The following is a 16,028-nucleotide window of genomic DNA, read 5'->3' as shown; positions in this document are numbered from 1 at the left end:
ATGTTCATCTATAAAAACGCAAATCTAATACGCTGTCTGTACATCATCACGTAAAATATGCCACTTTCGCGTGGTAAATGGGTGCATTCTTGCCCTTTGCTTATCTTACACAATTTGAAAAAGGAAAATTTCTTTGTTGAACATAAGCGACGCATATATAATATGCATCTTTTTTAAACATCTTTTCAATGAGCAAAATATTAAGTCAATTAAAGGTTCAACACAAACAAAAATCTAACAAAGTCTCACTTAGTGAATTGCAATTGCAGGAAATGTCAAATATGACTGCATGTAGGAAGAAAACAAACACCGTGTATTGCACCAATGACTGTCCATGAATTGAAATCAACAGAATCTTCGACATTCCTCAATACCAAAACTATAATCGATAATGATGAACCTGACAGAACATACTTAGCAATTAAAACACAAGTCAAACCATCAAGTAATTATTTAGTTCCAGCAGAGAAACCGTACAAGAACATTCCTTCAAATTCTGACGATATTCCGCATACAAAATTTCAATATTTGAGTGCAACTAATATGGATAGCAGTCAGGCACGATGGCCAGGAGACACTCTCAATAACGCAAAAGTGAAAACTAAATATATTCCTTCGGAACCTACCGATTTTGAAGTATATAATAACGCATGTTACGCAAAAGACAATTTTGTTGTTTCAGAAATAAAATCCAGCGCACGACAACTTAAAACAAACGTCTTAAAAGAAGTATCAACTCACCTTAATACGAATCAAAATCCTTTGACAAATATAAGTGTAAAACATATGTATAAGTCAGTACAGAACAAACCGGAATGAATATTACAAACCACGACCCGTAGGAGGTCAACTGTAGAGAGAAACATAAAAACGGAAGGAGCATTTTCCAAAAATGTAAAAGTAACTACTTTTGAATACCTCGGCAGGCAGACCGATGTGACCCCCAATACTGTATTGAAAGAGAAGGTTGCAAATATATCGGGGCAAAATGCAAACGTCCCATTTTTGACGGTTTCTAAAGATTCGGTGGATATTTGGTTTAAAACAAAATCTGTCTGCAGCAGACAAGAAACCTTCTACCGACCAACCAGAATATCCAACTAGACATAATGCAGTCTTTTTACTTTCAACAGCGACATCTTTAAAGCCGCATTCCCCAGGCACAAATACAAGAACTGAATCATCAAGTTATCCTGAAATAAGAGGAGATGGACAGGTTGCCATATTGGAATCAAGACACAGCATTTCCTCGCAACAGCGAGAGGAAATACATTCATTAAGTGCACCAAAACATAAAAACAAGGTTTTTGACCCAAACAATAATAGACATTCAATGCGTGTTACCACAAACACTTCTGGCAATTTAGCAAGTGCACTGACAATGAAAATAAATGAAGAAATGGCTTATAAAACAATCACCACAACGAAAAAGCGTGTTCTATCAGATGTCAGTAAAAACGCATAACATACCTCGTAGAGAATGTAAAGAAGGGACGGAAAACCATGAGTTCAGACAGTCGACTCACTTAAACGATGTTGATGCTTCTGGAAAAAAAGGCATAGAGCTGTAACTGTGAAAAACATGGCTAAGGAATCAACGATTGAACAAACAGAATACCACCACAGCGAAGAAACGGAACCCAAGTATAACACAGATTAGCTTATGCCATCGGGTGTCATTTTACCTCAATCGAAACCAAAAGCAACGAAATTATCGATTCATGAAACTCATAGCAAAACATGTGAATTGGTACCAATGTCCGCATCATGCTATACAGACACAGACAACAAATCGCATAGAATAGACACACAAAGGGGTGTAAAATAAAATAATTGGGGTTTAACCGCAAACTTGACAACAGTTCGAAATTCAGCAAACATATCAACCTTGTCAATCGAGATACTAACTCTTAAAACAATATTGTATCATACTGCAATACACCTGATATAAAAGGTAACAGAAGTAAATACACATCAATTACAAAGCCTTTCAAACAGTGGAAGAAGAAATAAAAAACCTGCAACAAAGCTTTAAATAAAGATACTGATGTGATAATAATGACACAACAAGATGAAACTTTAAGGATGGCGAAAAACTGGGATGGAATACCGTCGAACAAACAGTTCCGCACCAAAACAAAACCAATTCTTGTTGAATCAGAGGGGAGACTGCAAATGGGGACAGTTGCAAAGCCACCAGCAAGAATTGATCAAAACGTAAATGAATCAATAACTGGTATGTTTAAAACTGTTAACAACCAGATAGATGACGACTGTGAAAGCAATTCAGATGAAGAGTATGTAACCAAAGCGGGAGCTATAAAAACACTTCAAGATCGAATGTCGAAGAACAAATGACATCATCAATAAATCAAGAAGATATCTAAGGTGAATAAAAACATGCGTGTTAGCGGACCTCAGCACGTTCAATATAACAATGCCAGCAAATAAAACAGTGCTTAAAAATAATGATAGAAATATGTAGTTCTAACACGTGCATTTTAATTATTGAAATGATGGGATTGCAAACTTTCTTGTTATATATAAACATATATATGTGTGTGTGTGTGTGTGTGTGTGTGTGTGTGTGTGTGTGTGTGTGTGTGTGTGTGTGTGTGTGTGTGTGTGTGTGTGTGTGTGTGTGTGTGTGTGTGTGTGTGTGTGTGTGTGTGTGTGTGTGTGTGTGTGTGTGTGGTGTGTGTGTGTGTGTGTGTGTGTGTGTGGTGTGTGTGTGGGTGTGTGTGTGTGTGTGTGTGTGTGTGTGTGTGTGTGTGTGTGTGTGTGTGTGTGTGTGTGTGTGTGTGTGTGTGTGTGTGTGTGTGTGTGTGTGTGTGGTGTGTGTGTGTGTGTGTGTGTGTGTGTGTGTGTGTGTGTGTGTGTGTGTGTGTGTGTGTGTGTGTGTGTGTGTGTGTGTGTGTGTGTGTGTGTGTGTGTGTGTGTGTGTGTGTGTGTGGAAGTGTAAACCCTACATTTGTAGCACTCAACACTCAACACTCACTCACGTATGTAGCACAACACTTTTATGTAGCACGCCAACTGCGTGCTACAATTGTTTTATGCTTTCTAGTGCTCAGAAAACGTTCAAAGTACTAGAATATGTATACTTCGACATCGCCTCTGTCTGGCCTTAGGCCAATGCTACGAAGCATTGAACATATCGAACATATCGAAGCTTTATGAGCATGTTACTGTGCTACAAAAATGTGTGTGTCTTAACACACACAAACACGTATATGGCGTGTTATGTAGCGATTCTTAAAGTGTAAGATAACTGACTGTGTTGCTATTCGTTTGATGCCAGTTGATGTACTGAAAACTTACACAGATAGGAAAAAGGATAATCTTTTTGGCATTTACTTGTATTATTGTTATTGTGATACACAAAGAGCTACATTTGAATGTGTGTGTCCGTTTAAAACAAGCTACAAACGCGGTTCGACATACGTGTATACTGTCTTCTCCACAGACCGGCTTAAGTAGCACACTGGTTTCCCTGCGTACTACCGCGGTAAGACTGATGGAAAAAGTTCAATGTAGATATATGAAACACAAACAGGACAAGATGTGAAGGTTGAAAGCATTTCCTTCCAATACACAAAACCTCGAATTTTACTGCAGCAAGTAGCACCAGTGTGCAGGTGCTACATAGAATTTAATATCGAAGCTTCATGAGTGTGTTACTGTGCTACAAAACGTGTGTGTCTTAACACACACAAACACGTATATGGCGTGTTATGTAGCGATTCTTAAAGTGTAAGATAACTGACAGTTGATGTACTGAAAACTTACACAGATAGGAAAAAGGATAATCTTTTTGGCATTTACTTGTATTATTGTTATTGTGATACACAAAGAGCTACATTTGAATGTGTGTGTCCGTTTAAAACAAGCTGCAAACGCGGTTCGTCAACAGTGGAAAGCTTGCCATCTATAGTATGGTAACTATGAAAATGTCACAAATGCTGAATATTGTAATTGATCATATAGTCTCAACGCAAACTTGATTGTTTCAGTCAGTAATGAGCAATAAGTGGTGCTTGCAGCCACCATTATCAAGTAGGATTCAGGCTTAGGTTATAGTAATTCCACCAAGCCGGTCAGTGACTCTTTAAGCACTGTAATAAGCCATCAGTGATTTGTTCGTTCGTTCGTTCGTTAATTCATTTTGCAAAAACGGCTATCTCAGCTATCCCGAAGACACAGTGTTGTGCCGTGATTCTGCTGAGAATCTTTATCAGGTACACATATTGGTCGAGCACACCATATTAATTAGATCCCTGATGGAAATAACAAAATAGTGAAGGAGACACACAGGCGTCGTAATGCGCAAAAATACCTACATGAACAGCGGTTTAAATTCCAACAGCAGTTATTCCTGCAAAAGGACGAGTTCTGTGTCAGTATTGAGAAAACACAAATACTCGGATAAATACTTTGCCAGGCTATGTCCTATAACTAAAACTATAAAGATCAACATATATCACTTTTTTAACATTACTGGCTGGTAAGTAAGCAAAAAGGTAACGGAACACTGTAAACGTATTTTGGCTTCGCTCCAATAAGTCTGTCATTCGATATACATGTATTTTATATCAGCTCTCTAGAACATTGAAGTGAATTATTGTACAGTACCGCAACACCCGATTTAAGTTATCTAAAATCTCAGATAATTGGTATCCCGATAGCATGATGCAGCGGCAGTTCCAACTTCATAAATTAATCAAATATATATAAAATATTTGGCGCAAATTCTTCATTTTAAGCGCTTGATGCAGAACAGTAGGCGAAAAAAATATCTTTTATGCATATGGTCGTACGGCTCGTGTGAGTGGAAGTTGTCGCATGTCGGAATTCTCTAGTCCTCGTTTTCGTTGGTCCTCTGTACGCCCAATTGTTGTTGTTGTTGTTGTACCTATGGTTATCGTCATCGTGTCCATTCGGAACACCTCGTCGAATGATTGGCTCTGCCGGATTAGCCGAGGATTCCCGATTGCATCGTGTCCTGTATCATAACTATATGCCCCGGAATACACCTCATAATACCGTTCAAGACCCGATAAGTATTGGAGATCTGAGTCAAGTCTGTTTGAATAATTATAAAACTTATAATAATGTTTTGATATTTCTTTAAATTGTAAGAAGATAGTTATTTATCCTACTTTACATATAGAACTTATAGGTTTTTTTCATATTTAAAAGTATCTGCTTTCTTCAATAGGTCCCCACTAGAGTAATATGTAACGGATGAATTGCCTCAGGCAAAATTTGAATGGCGCAACATTGAATAACAATTCAGTCGTCTCTAATTCACAGTAGTAGCACGCCCACGATTGAAATTCGTAACATTAATTAAATAAATAAATACAATAAAAATCAATAAATAATTAAATAAAAATAATATGCCCCCGAAAAACGTTTTTTTGAAACCTAAACACAGATTTTGAAAGCTAAACGCGGACCCTAATTTCAAGGTCAAAGGCGTCAAAATTATTGTGCGTATGGAAAGGCCTTGTCCATATACACATGCATACAATATATGAAGGTTACATCTGAAGCGACATAGAAGTTATGAGCATTTTTTAAAACCTTAACGCAAAAGTGTGACGGACAGACAGACGGACGGACAGACGGACAGTCTAATCACTAAATGCCCTCCTTCGGGGGCATAAAAAGCCTTTGCATTATAATAACAAAACATAAACTTATGTTAAACTAACAACTATGTTAGACTTACAGCTTTGAAAAAAAAACAACAGGAGCACGTCCTTAATTGTGGTAAATGCTTATCCAACAATATTAAAATTGCCAAAGTCAAAAACAGTTGCAGTCTATCGTAACAGCCAGCATAAGGGATTAATTTTAAAGGATTGTTGTCTTTCAGTAACTGATTTATAGCCAATGCTCAAGCTTTACACTGCCCAATGCTAAGGTATAATACCTTTTTACTGCCTTTAGAAAGATTAATAAAAAAGATGTGTTAAAACATTTAATCAAATATTCAATATAAAACGTGTTACATATAAAGATATACATGGAGTCAATCTTCAGAGTGACTATTTACAGTGTATATTTTTGGGCAGTACGCTTTATAAAAGAATAATATCATTCGTAGCATTTTAAACCATGACAATAACATGAGTTAATTCATTTATATTTTGACACACTAAAGGACTTTCAACTATCAGCTATACAAATATATCATTTTAAGTATGTTTGACCTTTCAAAATAACATCAGAATATGGATATGAACACAATGTTAATAATATCACAATTCTCGTTACTTTAAATCTATACAAAGTTCTGCTTCAAAGTTTTTTCAAGAGCATATTATTTTGGTGTAAGGAAAGATATAGCGGTTTTCACATTTGAGCATGCGGTTTATCTTCATCTTGTTCTTTTATGACATAAAAATCGTCATATGAGGTTCCTATTACATTGGTCAAATAAAATTCTAAATTATCATTATACTGAAACTAGCAACACATGTCCATAATAATTCTTAATGTTTCTTACCAATACAAAAATACATTACATTGTAAAAGACTGGACAATGGGAACAACATTTGAACAATAATTAAAGTACAGTTTATATGTATCATCAGTACAGCAAATTTCAAGCAGCATGTATATAGTGTAACTATTGAAAAATTGATATATACTAAGAAAACATTGTTAAATAGTTGAGCATTTGTTCTTTTTCAGAAGTTTCATGGCATATTTTTATTACAAACAGTCACTTAGCCCCATAATATAAATAATACAGAGTTCTGCATTATAGGCCTAGGTGAAATGTGCATTGGCATATTCTGTGAGGTATGATAACATGAGTCTAAGTCTTAGGGTTATGGGTAAATTGCTGTAATTCTTTCTATATCAGACTTTGTTAAATAAATGGGTGAGCCAACTTAAACAAAACAAGATATGTGTTTGTCAGAAACACTATGTCCCCTTTTGCGCCGCTTTGAAGCTATATATTTGACCTTTGACCTTGAAAGATGACCTTAACCTTTCACCACTCAAAATAAGCAGCTCCATGAGATACACATGCATGCAAAATATCAAGTTGCTATCTTCAATATTGCAAAAGTTATTGCAAATGTTAAAGTTGGGGCAAACAAACAAACCAACCAACAAACCAACCAACAGACAGGGCAAAAACAATATAGTGGTGGGGGACATAAAAATCACAAAAAATATCAAAGCCATAAGTCTTAGGGTTATGGATAAATTGCTGAATTTCTTTCTTTATCAGCTTATGTTAAACAAGAATATTGCCAAGCAATATATGTCCCATACCAGCTCCACCATTGTCAGAATTTTTATTGATTTTTTTATTTGTTGCCATAGCAACCAGAATTTTTGACGTAGGAACAAAATGAAATTATGTGAATAATATCTATATTGCCATCTATCTATGTTTCAAGTTTCGTGAAAAATATGAAGAACTATTAAAGTTTTATCGCAGGATCCAGAAAAGTGTGATGGACCGACAGGCAGACAGACACACAGAGCACAAACCACAAGTCCCCTCCGGTGAAACCGGTAGAAGACAATAATCGGTGAGCCAACTTAGAAAAACACACACAAAGTATCAAAGCCCTAAGTCTTAGGGTTATGGATAAATTGCTGAATTTCTTTCTTTATCAGCCTATATTAAATGAATGGGTGATCAAACTTTAATGTAAAAAAACAACATATATATACACTTATACAAGAGGTATTGGAAAAGACTGCAACAGCGCTTAAAATACGACACTATTGATCAAACATAATTAATTACATCATGTCTAGTTGCTCTACCAAATTTGAAAGCCATCCATGCAAAACTGTAGTAGTTGCACTCAAAAGATTGACCTAACAGACAAACGTAAATATATACCTTTAGATAAGTTATTACAAAAATATGGCAATGCTGCAGACTTTTTAAATGACCCTCATACACATATTTTTACATACATCATGTACATACAAGCTCTTGAATTGCCTTACACAATACTTTACAATCAGTAAAATATTTCAATCAAATAATATGAGACAGGAAACAATAATAGAATCAGGACCCAAAACCCATGTGATGATGTCCCATTGAATATTTCTTTAACATAATTTTTTCCCAAATGTGTTATTCATCCAATCACAAAAACAAGAGTATCATCTTCCTGGTGCAGACTTCTTATCTATTTTTCAGATTTTCTAAGTCTAAAGAGGGAGAAGGCTGTAGAAGTTAACAATATATGCACACATTCTCAGAATTTCAGAAATGCCCCTCCTTAGTTTTATCAAGTGTCAATCACACTCAAATTTTACACTGCATTATTTCAGCTGATACTTGATGTTCATCCATGTTCTGTTTCCAAGTGCTTTGCAGTTGTCCTAAACTTTCATTATCTCCCGTTTTCCCCAGGTAGATGCCTGCAGTTCGGGACTAGGTAGGAGGAAAATGCATCAAGCAATGCAGCATGCTCTTGATGACACCATGGTCTATGCACCTGTTTCTTTTTCCCTGTTTTCCCTGTTTTAAAAATAGATATGAAAACATGGATAACAATAGATAATAAGTCAGAAACACAATGCCCCCTACTGCGCCGCTTTGAATTTAAAAAAAATATTTTTTGATTGTATAACTTTCCTTGCCTTGTGAAAATGATCGTGACCTTTCAGCACTCAAAATGTGAAGCTCTATGAGATACACATGCATGACAAATATCAAGCTGCTATCTTCAATATTGCAAAAGTTATGGCCAATGTTAAAGCTTAGGACTGACAGACGGACTGACAGTTCAACTGCTATATGCCACCCTACTGGGGGCATAAAAAGTAGAGACAAGAGCGCCGCCAATGGGTGCCAAAGCTCATCATTTATTTTATTATTTGTTATTTTCTCGATTTCATATAAGAAGACATTTCTAGGTAATATATACAGAGCCATATTATATAGGGCCGCAGTTTTAAAATGTCTATTTTAATCAATGCATGTCAAAAGTTTCAACCGAAAATGTGATAAGCATATGTACAGCATTAAGTGCCAAATGCAAAGAACAATCTCATGCATCTACATAACAACCTGACAAGTGTACAGAACGACTTCATGTCTTGTAATCAGCACATAACCACTTGATAAATGTACAGGATGAACTGCAAAATGCAAAGAATCATCTTGTTTTATATCTACATACCGGTACCAATTTTTTAAATGCACAAAACAAATTAATAACTGGATGTACATGTAACCATTTGCTAATTGTACAGAAAAATTTAACCATGGCGCAGGACCATCTATTAAAATGATGGCTGAAAATATTACACTGCAAACCTATTGCTTACTTTCACTGTTCTGTGGGGAACAAGTAGATGGATTAGTAATATGTAGCACATTTGGCGTGGTGCATAAAAAAACAAGAGCTGTCAGAGGACAGCGTGCTCGCTTGATACAGTTGTCTGCTCTTGTTTATAGATTGGGGTAATGTTGGTAAAGAAGTATGCAAAATATAAAGGCAATATGTCAAAGGACGCAAACTTTCACATTTGCAGGCTAACGCTAACGGGAACGGAAACTCCGACGTGAGTAGGATAGCTCTACTATATATATTTCATATATAATAGTCGAGCTAAAAATGTCATTTACACATATAGTTAACAAAAGGGCCAATAGGCCCTGGGTCGCTCAACTGAGAGACTGAGATAGAAAGAAACAATGATTAAAACTCTTCAGCAAATATTTCAAAACATTGGTAAGACTGACTTTAAAAGATGGTGTTCCAAAGTATTTACACTAGGCCTATTTAGAAAATTACCGTACCCACTGTGGCGGCCATATTTTTAATACCCATAAGAACAGTTTTTCTAGAGTGTTCACTGGCTTTATTTACTACATATATACATGGAAAATGACAAACCACCCTTTCCGTGGCCATGTTTTCAATTGACATGAACAATTTTCAAATTCAATCAATAAATGTTTTAAGCTCTGGCGGCATACTGGAACAAGCATTTAAGCCAAAAAATGGCCCTTTTTGATAGAATCCCAAGTAAAGTTTTCATTCCAAGTCACATGCAGCAGTCCAAGTGTCTATCTATGAAGGTGCTTCAAGAAGGTCAACTAGAAATTCTTGACCCATAAAAATCTTTGAGAAGAATATGAATCTTAAAACCATTAAAAGGTACACTAGATACATAATTAAACTGAACATGACCTTTAATAATGTGACACTGACCTTACACCTCATTTGCACATACTGTAGAAAACATTTTAATTAAATCTTATTCCTTGCCCACTTTTCACTTCACACTACAAGGAGAACTTACCAAAGTTATCTCTCGGGTTGCCACAGTCACTATCACTTTCCTGCGAGTCTTCTTCAGGGTGATAATCTGGATCCAGAACATTGTCATCACAATCTTCCAATTCATCCTTTTCATCTGGTTCATGAATTTGGATATTTCTGGACCTGTTAACCAAACAAGTGCAATCTAAACATTGGTACAGTAACCACAGTACTTATTTTCCAGATATGCTTATATTCAAATATGTGCTTAGTTTCCAGACTTTACAATGCTGGATTGGCAATTTAATAAACACAATTCGTTGCTTGTGATAGTTCTTGTTTTAATTTGGCCCAAGCAATTCAGGAAATGTTGTGAATGTTTCTTTTTTTCAGCTCTGGCAGCTAATATGCATTTTGTGCAATAGAAGGGAATGGTCCTTGCTATTTGGGTGACAGACCACACAAGGATTATTCATGTGGTTACTATAAAGTTGGCAAAGCGGTTGCCGAGGAGTTGTCATTTAGAGCAATCAATGACAAATGGGATGACAGATAAAACTCACTATAGCTCAAACAGAGCCTTTCAGATTTTAGAAATTACAACAGACTAAGTCATCAGCACACAATGGTCTCAATAAATGATAGGAGAGCTGACTTACCTTAGAAATGGAAATGGCCAAATTTCTGATCCCACATCACACTCTGAATCATCAACAACTTCATTGCCTTAAACAGATGTTATGTATAATGGAATGAGCTTGATAAAGAGAAAGCAATGTCTTTATCTTTTCAAACAAACAGATGTATTGCATGTATCAAATATTTATTGTCTGAAGCTTCAGTATTCTACAGGAACATTCTATATACAAACTTTATCTGCTTTAAGCCAAATAAAAAAATTCATAACAGGATGCTTAACACGTAGCACTTTTTATGTGCGACATAACCACAGACAGATACAGACACACACTTATTTACCAAGAAGGCCATAGGACATTTATCTGAGGCACAACCCTACTGTCACTTGCAGATAAAGTTATCTGCTACAGTAGAGAACACTAGAGAATACCAAAATCAATTAACAAAAAATAAGCCCTTTAAGTATTCTTCATCAATGTTCTCTCAATCTTCTGCTTTTGGTTAGGCAACTGATTTCCTCAGCTTTTTATGTATGGAATGACTCACGATTTTATCACATGAAGACATTTAATTCAAATAATATAGAAGAGCTGTCCATTTAATAGATAATGCTCGACTATAGAGTATTCAAACTAATATACCTACAATGTAGACTTTAATGGAGGTACATACAGAAATGAGATAATATTACATGGGCTTTGTATGAATATGTAGATTTAAATTAAATTCAGCCTGGAGTTTTTAAGTCTATGGACATCTTGGTATAACAAAAGGTAACCATGTGAGCTAAAACATACAACAGTCTAATGCCATTTCCCATACAGATGGGGTCATATTTGATATCAATGGGCTGTAGCTGCAGTACTCTTAAAATGAATTCAAATTAACATCTATAAGCCAGAAAACAGATGTCATCAGGCAATTGATTACAAGGAGGCTCAATATGTAGCACGTTTGGTGTGCTACATAAACAAACACACGTGTTCCACAATGGTCTACCAACAGACAGACAGACTGACAGACCAACCAACAACAGACAGACCGACCAACATCCAGCAAAACAATATACCCCTTCTTCTGATAAGAGCACGTTGTCAGTTTGACAGGAAGAGCGTCTTATCAAACATGTTAATCCCTTTTAATTTTGGTTTGCAATTAGTTGTTATTGTTGATGTATTCAGTAAGCAACTTGTGGGTCATAAATTAGCAGCTTGTGGGTAATTAATTAAAAAGCACAAAATCGATTGAAATAATAGGTTGCGAATATTCAAATGCCAACTCTGCAATTCCAATACAGACAATTCAATTGAATTTTCGAATATTCAAATAGTTTTGCCATCCCTATTAAATATTAATGGGCTGTTGCTGCAGCATTCTTTAAATGAATTTAGTTAAAAAAGAGCTATAAACAACACACTGATTTCATCAGGTGATTAACTATAAGACGGCTTCAAATGTAGCACGTTTGATGTGCTACATAAACAAACACACACACATCATTTTCTGAAAAATAACAGCTTTACTAAACCATTTGGAACATCTATGTAAATAAGGGTTTAATGGCTAACCCCTTTTTGTGCAATCCTTAACATATGCTGTTGATTGACATGGCTTTGTTTATACATGCAGATTGTTTTTATGATTTATTGTGTGTATATAACATGCTGCCATGCAAATCTATGCATTTTATGTTAAAATCAACTTATCTATCTAATAAATCTATTTATTTGATCTTTAACACCAAGCAGTTGTTTTGATATTTTATCAATGGGCTGCAGTATTCTTCAAATGAATTTCATTAAACTTTAACAGCAAAGCCTATAAGCCAGAAAACTGATTTCATCAGGTTATTAAATACAAGACAACTTAAAATATAGCACGTTTGGTGAGCTATGGGCCAGAAAACTGATTTCACCAGGTGATTTGTTACAAGAAGGCCAGGTTTTTTTTCAGCATTTTGGGAAGATAGCCCATGGCTTTGAAATTGGGAATTTTATTAGCATTTCAAGAAATTGGGAAAATAAATTGGGATTTAAAATTACATGAAAGATTTCAACATCTTTAATCCCAAACACCACAAACACCATCATGCTAAAGTTTTCCACATAGAGAGCTCACACAAAGTCTTCAGTCACAAACTAATTTCCCTAGTTTCAACATGTTGAATATAAGTCAGCGCTTTGCATTGTTGGAATGTTACTTTATTTAATGATGCTTGCTTAAAAAAATCAACAGTTTTCGTTTGGCCACTTTTTTGCTTTGGAATCTTTTTCACGTAACATTTCAAATTGTGTAACATACTTGTTTTCCACTCAGCTGAATCACAAAACACTTAAATTTCATCACAAATATAATAAGCGCCTGAACAACACAGATAATATCGGGCACAGGAAAAATGCAAATCATGGTAAAATCTTACTGTCAGAGGACAGCGCGGTCAACTATTCAAGTGCTTGACAGTATAACGTAAGCCATCATAGGGAAATTGTTCAAATTATTCAATAGGGTCAAGATAATAGATCAGGTATATTTTCCACAATCTATTGAACATTTGTAAAGACATAAAACAAACTAATAAGATTTAATTTTAAGTTTGATAGCAATAGCTTGGGTGGTAAGTTTGAACGGTCCTTCAAAAATAAAGTAAATAAATATTATTTTTCTTTAACCATGTTTCAAAGAAAAAAATCTTTTTGGGTTGGGTAGGGGTGTGTGAGGGGGTATAATGTGGGGTGTGGTCATTTATTAGACAATCTTTCAAAATAAATTTTTTTTGGGGGGGGGGGGGCAGGGATGTCGGTTGGGGCGTGGGGTATTGTTTGGGTGGAATCCATTGTGGTATTCAGGTAAGTGTTGTTTTGTCAAAGTATTCATAAAATCTGATCATAAATAAAGAAGAAATGGAAATTTAACTAAAATTTATTCTTTTGACCTTGAGAGTCAAGGTCATTCAAAGGTCAAGGTCCGATTGAACTTGCCAGATACAGTACCCTAATAATAGTAAGAAAATATTTGAAGTTTGAAAGCAATAGCTTTCATACTTTATAAGTAAAGTGGATCTAAACACAAAATTTTACAAAATATTCAGTTACAAAGACAACAAGAGCTGTCACCATAGGATGACATATGCCCCCTAAAAACGCTTTGATGAAGTTATGAGCATTTTTTGAAACAGAAATGCAGATTTTGAAACCTAAACTTGGACCCTAAGTTCAAGGTCAAGGTCACAAGGCTAAAAATGTGTGTGCGTATGGAAAGGCCTTGTCCATATACACATGCATACCAAATATGAAGGTTATATCTGAAGGGACATAGAAGTTATGAGCAATTTTTGAAACCTAAACGCAGATTTCGAAACCTAAACGCGGACCCCAAGTTCAAGGTCAAGGTCACAGGGGTAAAATTTTGTGTGCGTATGGAAAGGCCTTGTCTATATACACATGCATACGAAATTTGAAGGTTATATCTCAAGGGACATAAAAGTTATTAGCATTTTTCAAAACCTAAACGCAAAGTGTGACGGAAGGATGGACAGACGGATGGACAGTCCGATCACTATATGAACCCTTTTCTTTGAAAAGGGGCATAAAAAGGGCCATAATTCTTACAAAATGTTTGATACATTTGTCTGCTCTTGTTTATATATTGGGGTCATTTTGGTTAAGAAGTTTGCAAAATATGAAAGCAAAATGTCAAGGGACATTGAAAATATTGCAGGTGGTACGCAAAATTTAACATAGATTTATCAATAATATGCATACTCTAAATGGAAAAAGGGCCATAATTCTTAAAAAATGCTTGATACAGTTGTCTTCTCTTGTTTATAGATTGGGGTCATGTTGGTAAAGAAGTTCGCAAAATATTAAAGCAATATGTCAAGGGACATAGAAAATATTTGGGGTGGTACGCAAACTTCAACATTTGCACGCTCACGCTTACGCTCATGCTAACCCTCACACCGACGCCAGGGTGAGTAGGATAGCTCCACTATGTATATTTTATATATAATAGTCGAGCTATAAACTGTACGTCTGGATCAGGCTACGCTTTGTAAAAAAATCGAAATAGAGTAGACTATGTCATTAGCGCCTTTTTCCCAATGGGGAATTTTTAAAGCAAATTTTGGGAAAAAGTATACTTTTTGGTATTCGGCTATAAAATAGAGCTAACAAAAAACATGAAGGCTTAATATGTAGCACGTTTGGAGTGGTTCATTAACACGCACACACAATCATACCATTGTCTGATTCCATATCAGAGTCCTTTTGAGCCGAAGGCCTGTCAAGAGGCTGCAAATGATGACTGACAGTTTCTGTCGACAGCTCTGCACGACTGTCCATTGATGGCTTCTTAATCGCTGGAGGCAAATCATTTTCTGAAAGATAACAGCTCGACTTTACAATCGGATACATCTATTTGATCTTTCACAACTAGCAGATGTGTTCAATATAAATATCAATGGGCTGTTGCTGCAGCATTCTTTACATTAATTTAAACTTAAACAACTGTAAGCCAGAAAACAGATTTCATTAGGTGATTAACTAGAAGATTGCTTAAAGTGATATTATAAGCCAGAGGGCCAGATAAGATGCGTATTTGCATTAAGTACGCATGACAAAAAAGAAAATACGCATGACTTAAAATTTTGTTGAGTAAAAAAACTCCTGACTAAATTCGGATTACGCATCGTGTGCAATTTCAATGCGTATTAACCGTTTATACATGCATATAAATTCATGTAAACATGACTGGTTTCCTATACTGTGTCCACACCGGTAAAAACGAAGTGATATCACCATCTATGTTTAGAATGTGGTTCTCGACCTAATTTACTCCTCAGTCAGAACGGTATCATTTCATGTTGGCCCACTATAGAGGCCAATGTTGATACAACGGGCTCCCCGCTAAATTGTTGAGCATCGATATACGCTCATGGTGAAAACATTTGACATTACATTCGATAAAACCCGAATCGCCCAACTTCAAGCATATAATTTTTGCTATCAGTTGATCTCTTGTGTGGCACTATGGAAAAAACTTTTACCTTCAAGCACCTTTTTAAATTGCGCCAAAATACACATATAATGAACAAGTTTTGTGGGCCAAGCTTAGATTTTGATCGT

The 16,028-nt window shown here is 35.7% G+C and overlaps 1 protein-coding gene across 17 annotated transcripts in view; it reads right to left on the bottom strand.

Moving 5' to 3' along the window:
* Positions 1–5,972: 5,972 nt before the first annotated feature.
* The window catches only part of LOC127871588 (cytadherence high molecular weight protein 1-like), a 67,817-nt gene continuing 57,761 nt past the window's right edge, over positions 5,973–16,028 (bottom strand). For all 17 annotated transcript variants that reach the window (XM_052414664.1, XM_052414675.1, XM_052414674.1 and 14 more), the window contains 4 exons: positions 15,143–15,280; positions 10,926–10,992; positions 10,307–10,449; positions 5,973–8,513 (listed from right to left, as the gene is read on the bottom strand). In XM_052414664.1, the coding sequence (XP_052270624.1) occupies positions 8,386–8,513; positions 10,307–10,449; positions 10,926–10,992; positions 15,143–15,280 (476 nt within the window). In that variant the 3' untranslated portion in view covers positions 5,973–8,385. The remainder of the gene's footprint in view (positions 8,514–10,306; positions 10,450–10,925; positions 10,993–15,142; positions 15,281–16,028) is intronic.

The sequence above is a fragment of the Dreissena polymorpha genome, chromosome 3 (genome assembly GCF_020536995.1).
Source record: "Dreissena polymorpha isolate Duluth1 chromosome 3, UMN_Dpol_1.0, whole genome shotgun sequence".
Classification (NCBI taxonomy): Eukaryota; Metazoa; Mollusca; class Bivalvia; order Myida; family Dreissenidae; genus Dreissena; species Dreissena polymorpha.
Note: the sequence above shows the minus strand (reverse complement) of the source record. Positions and strands in the feature narration are given on the sequence as shown.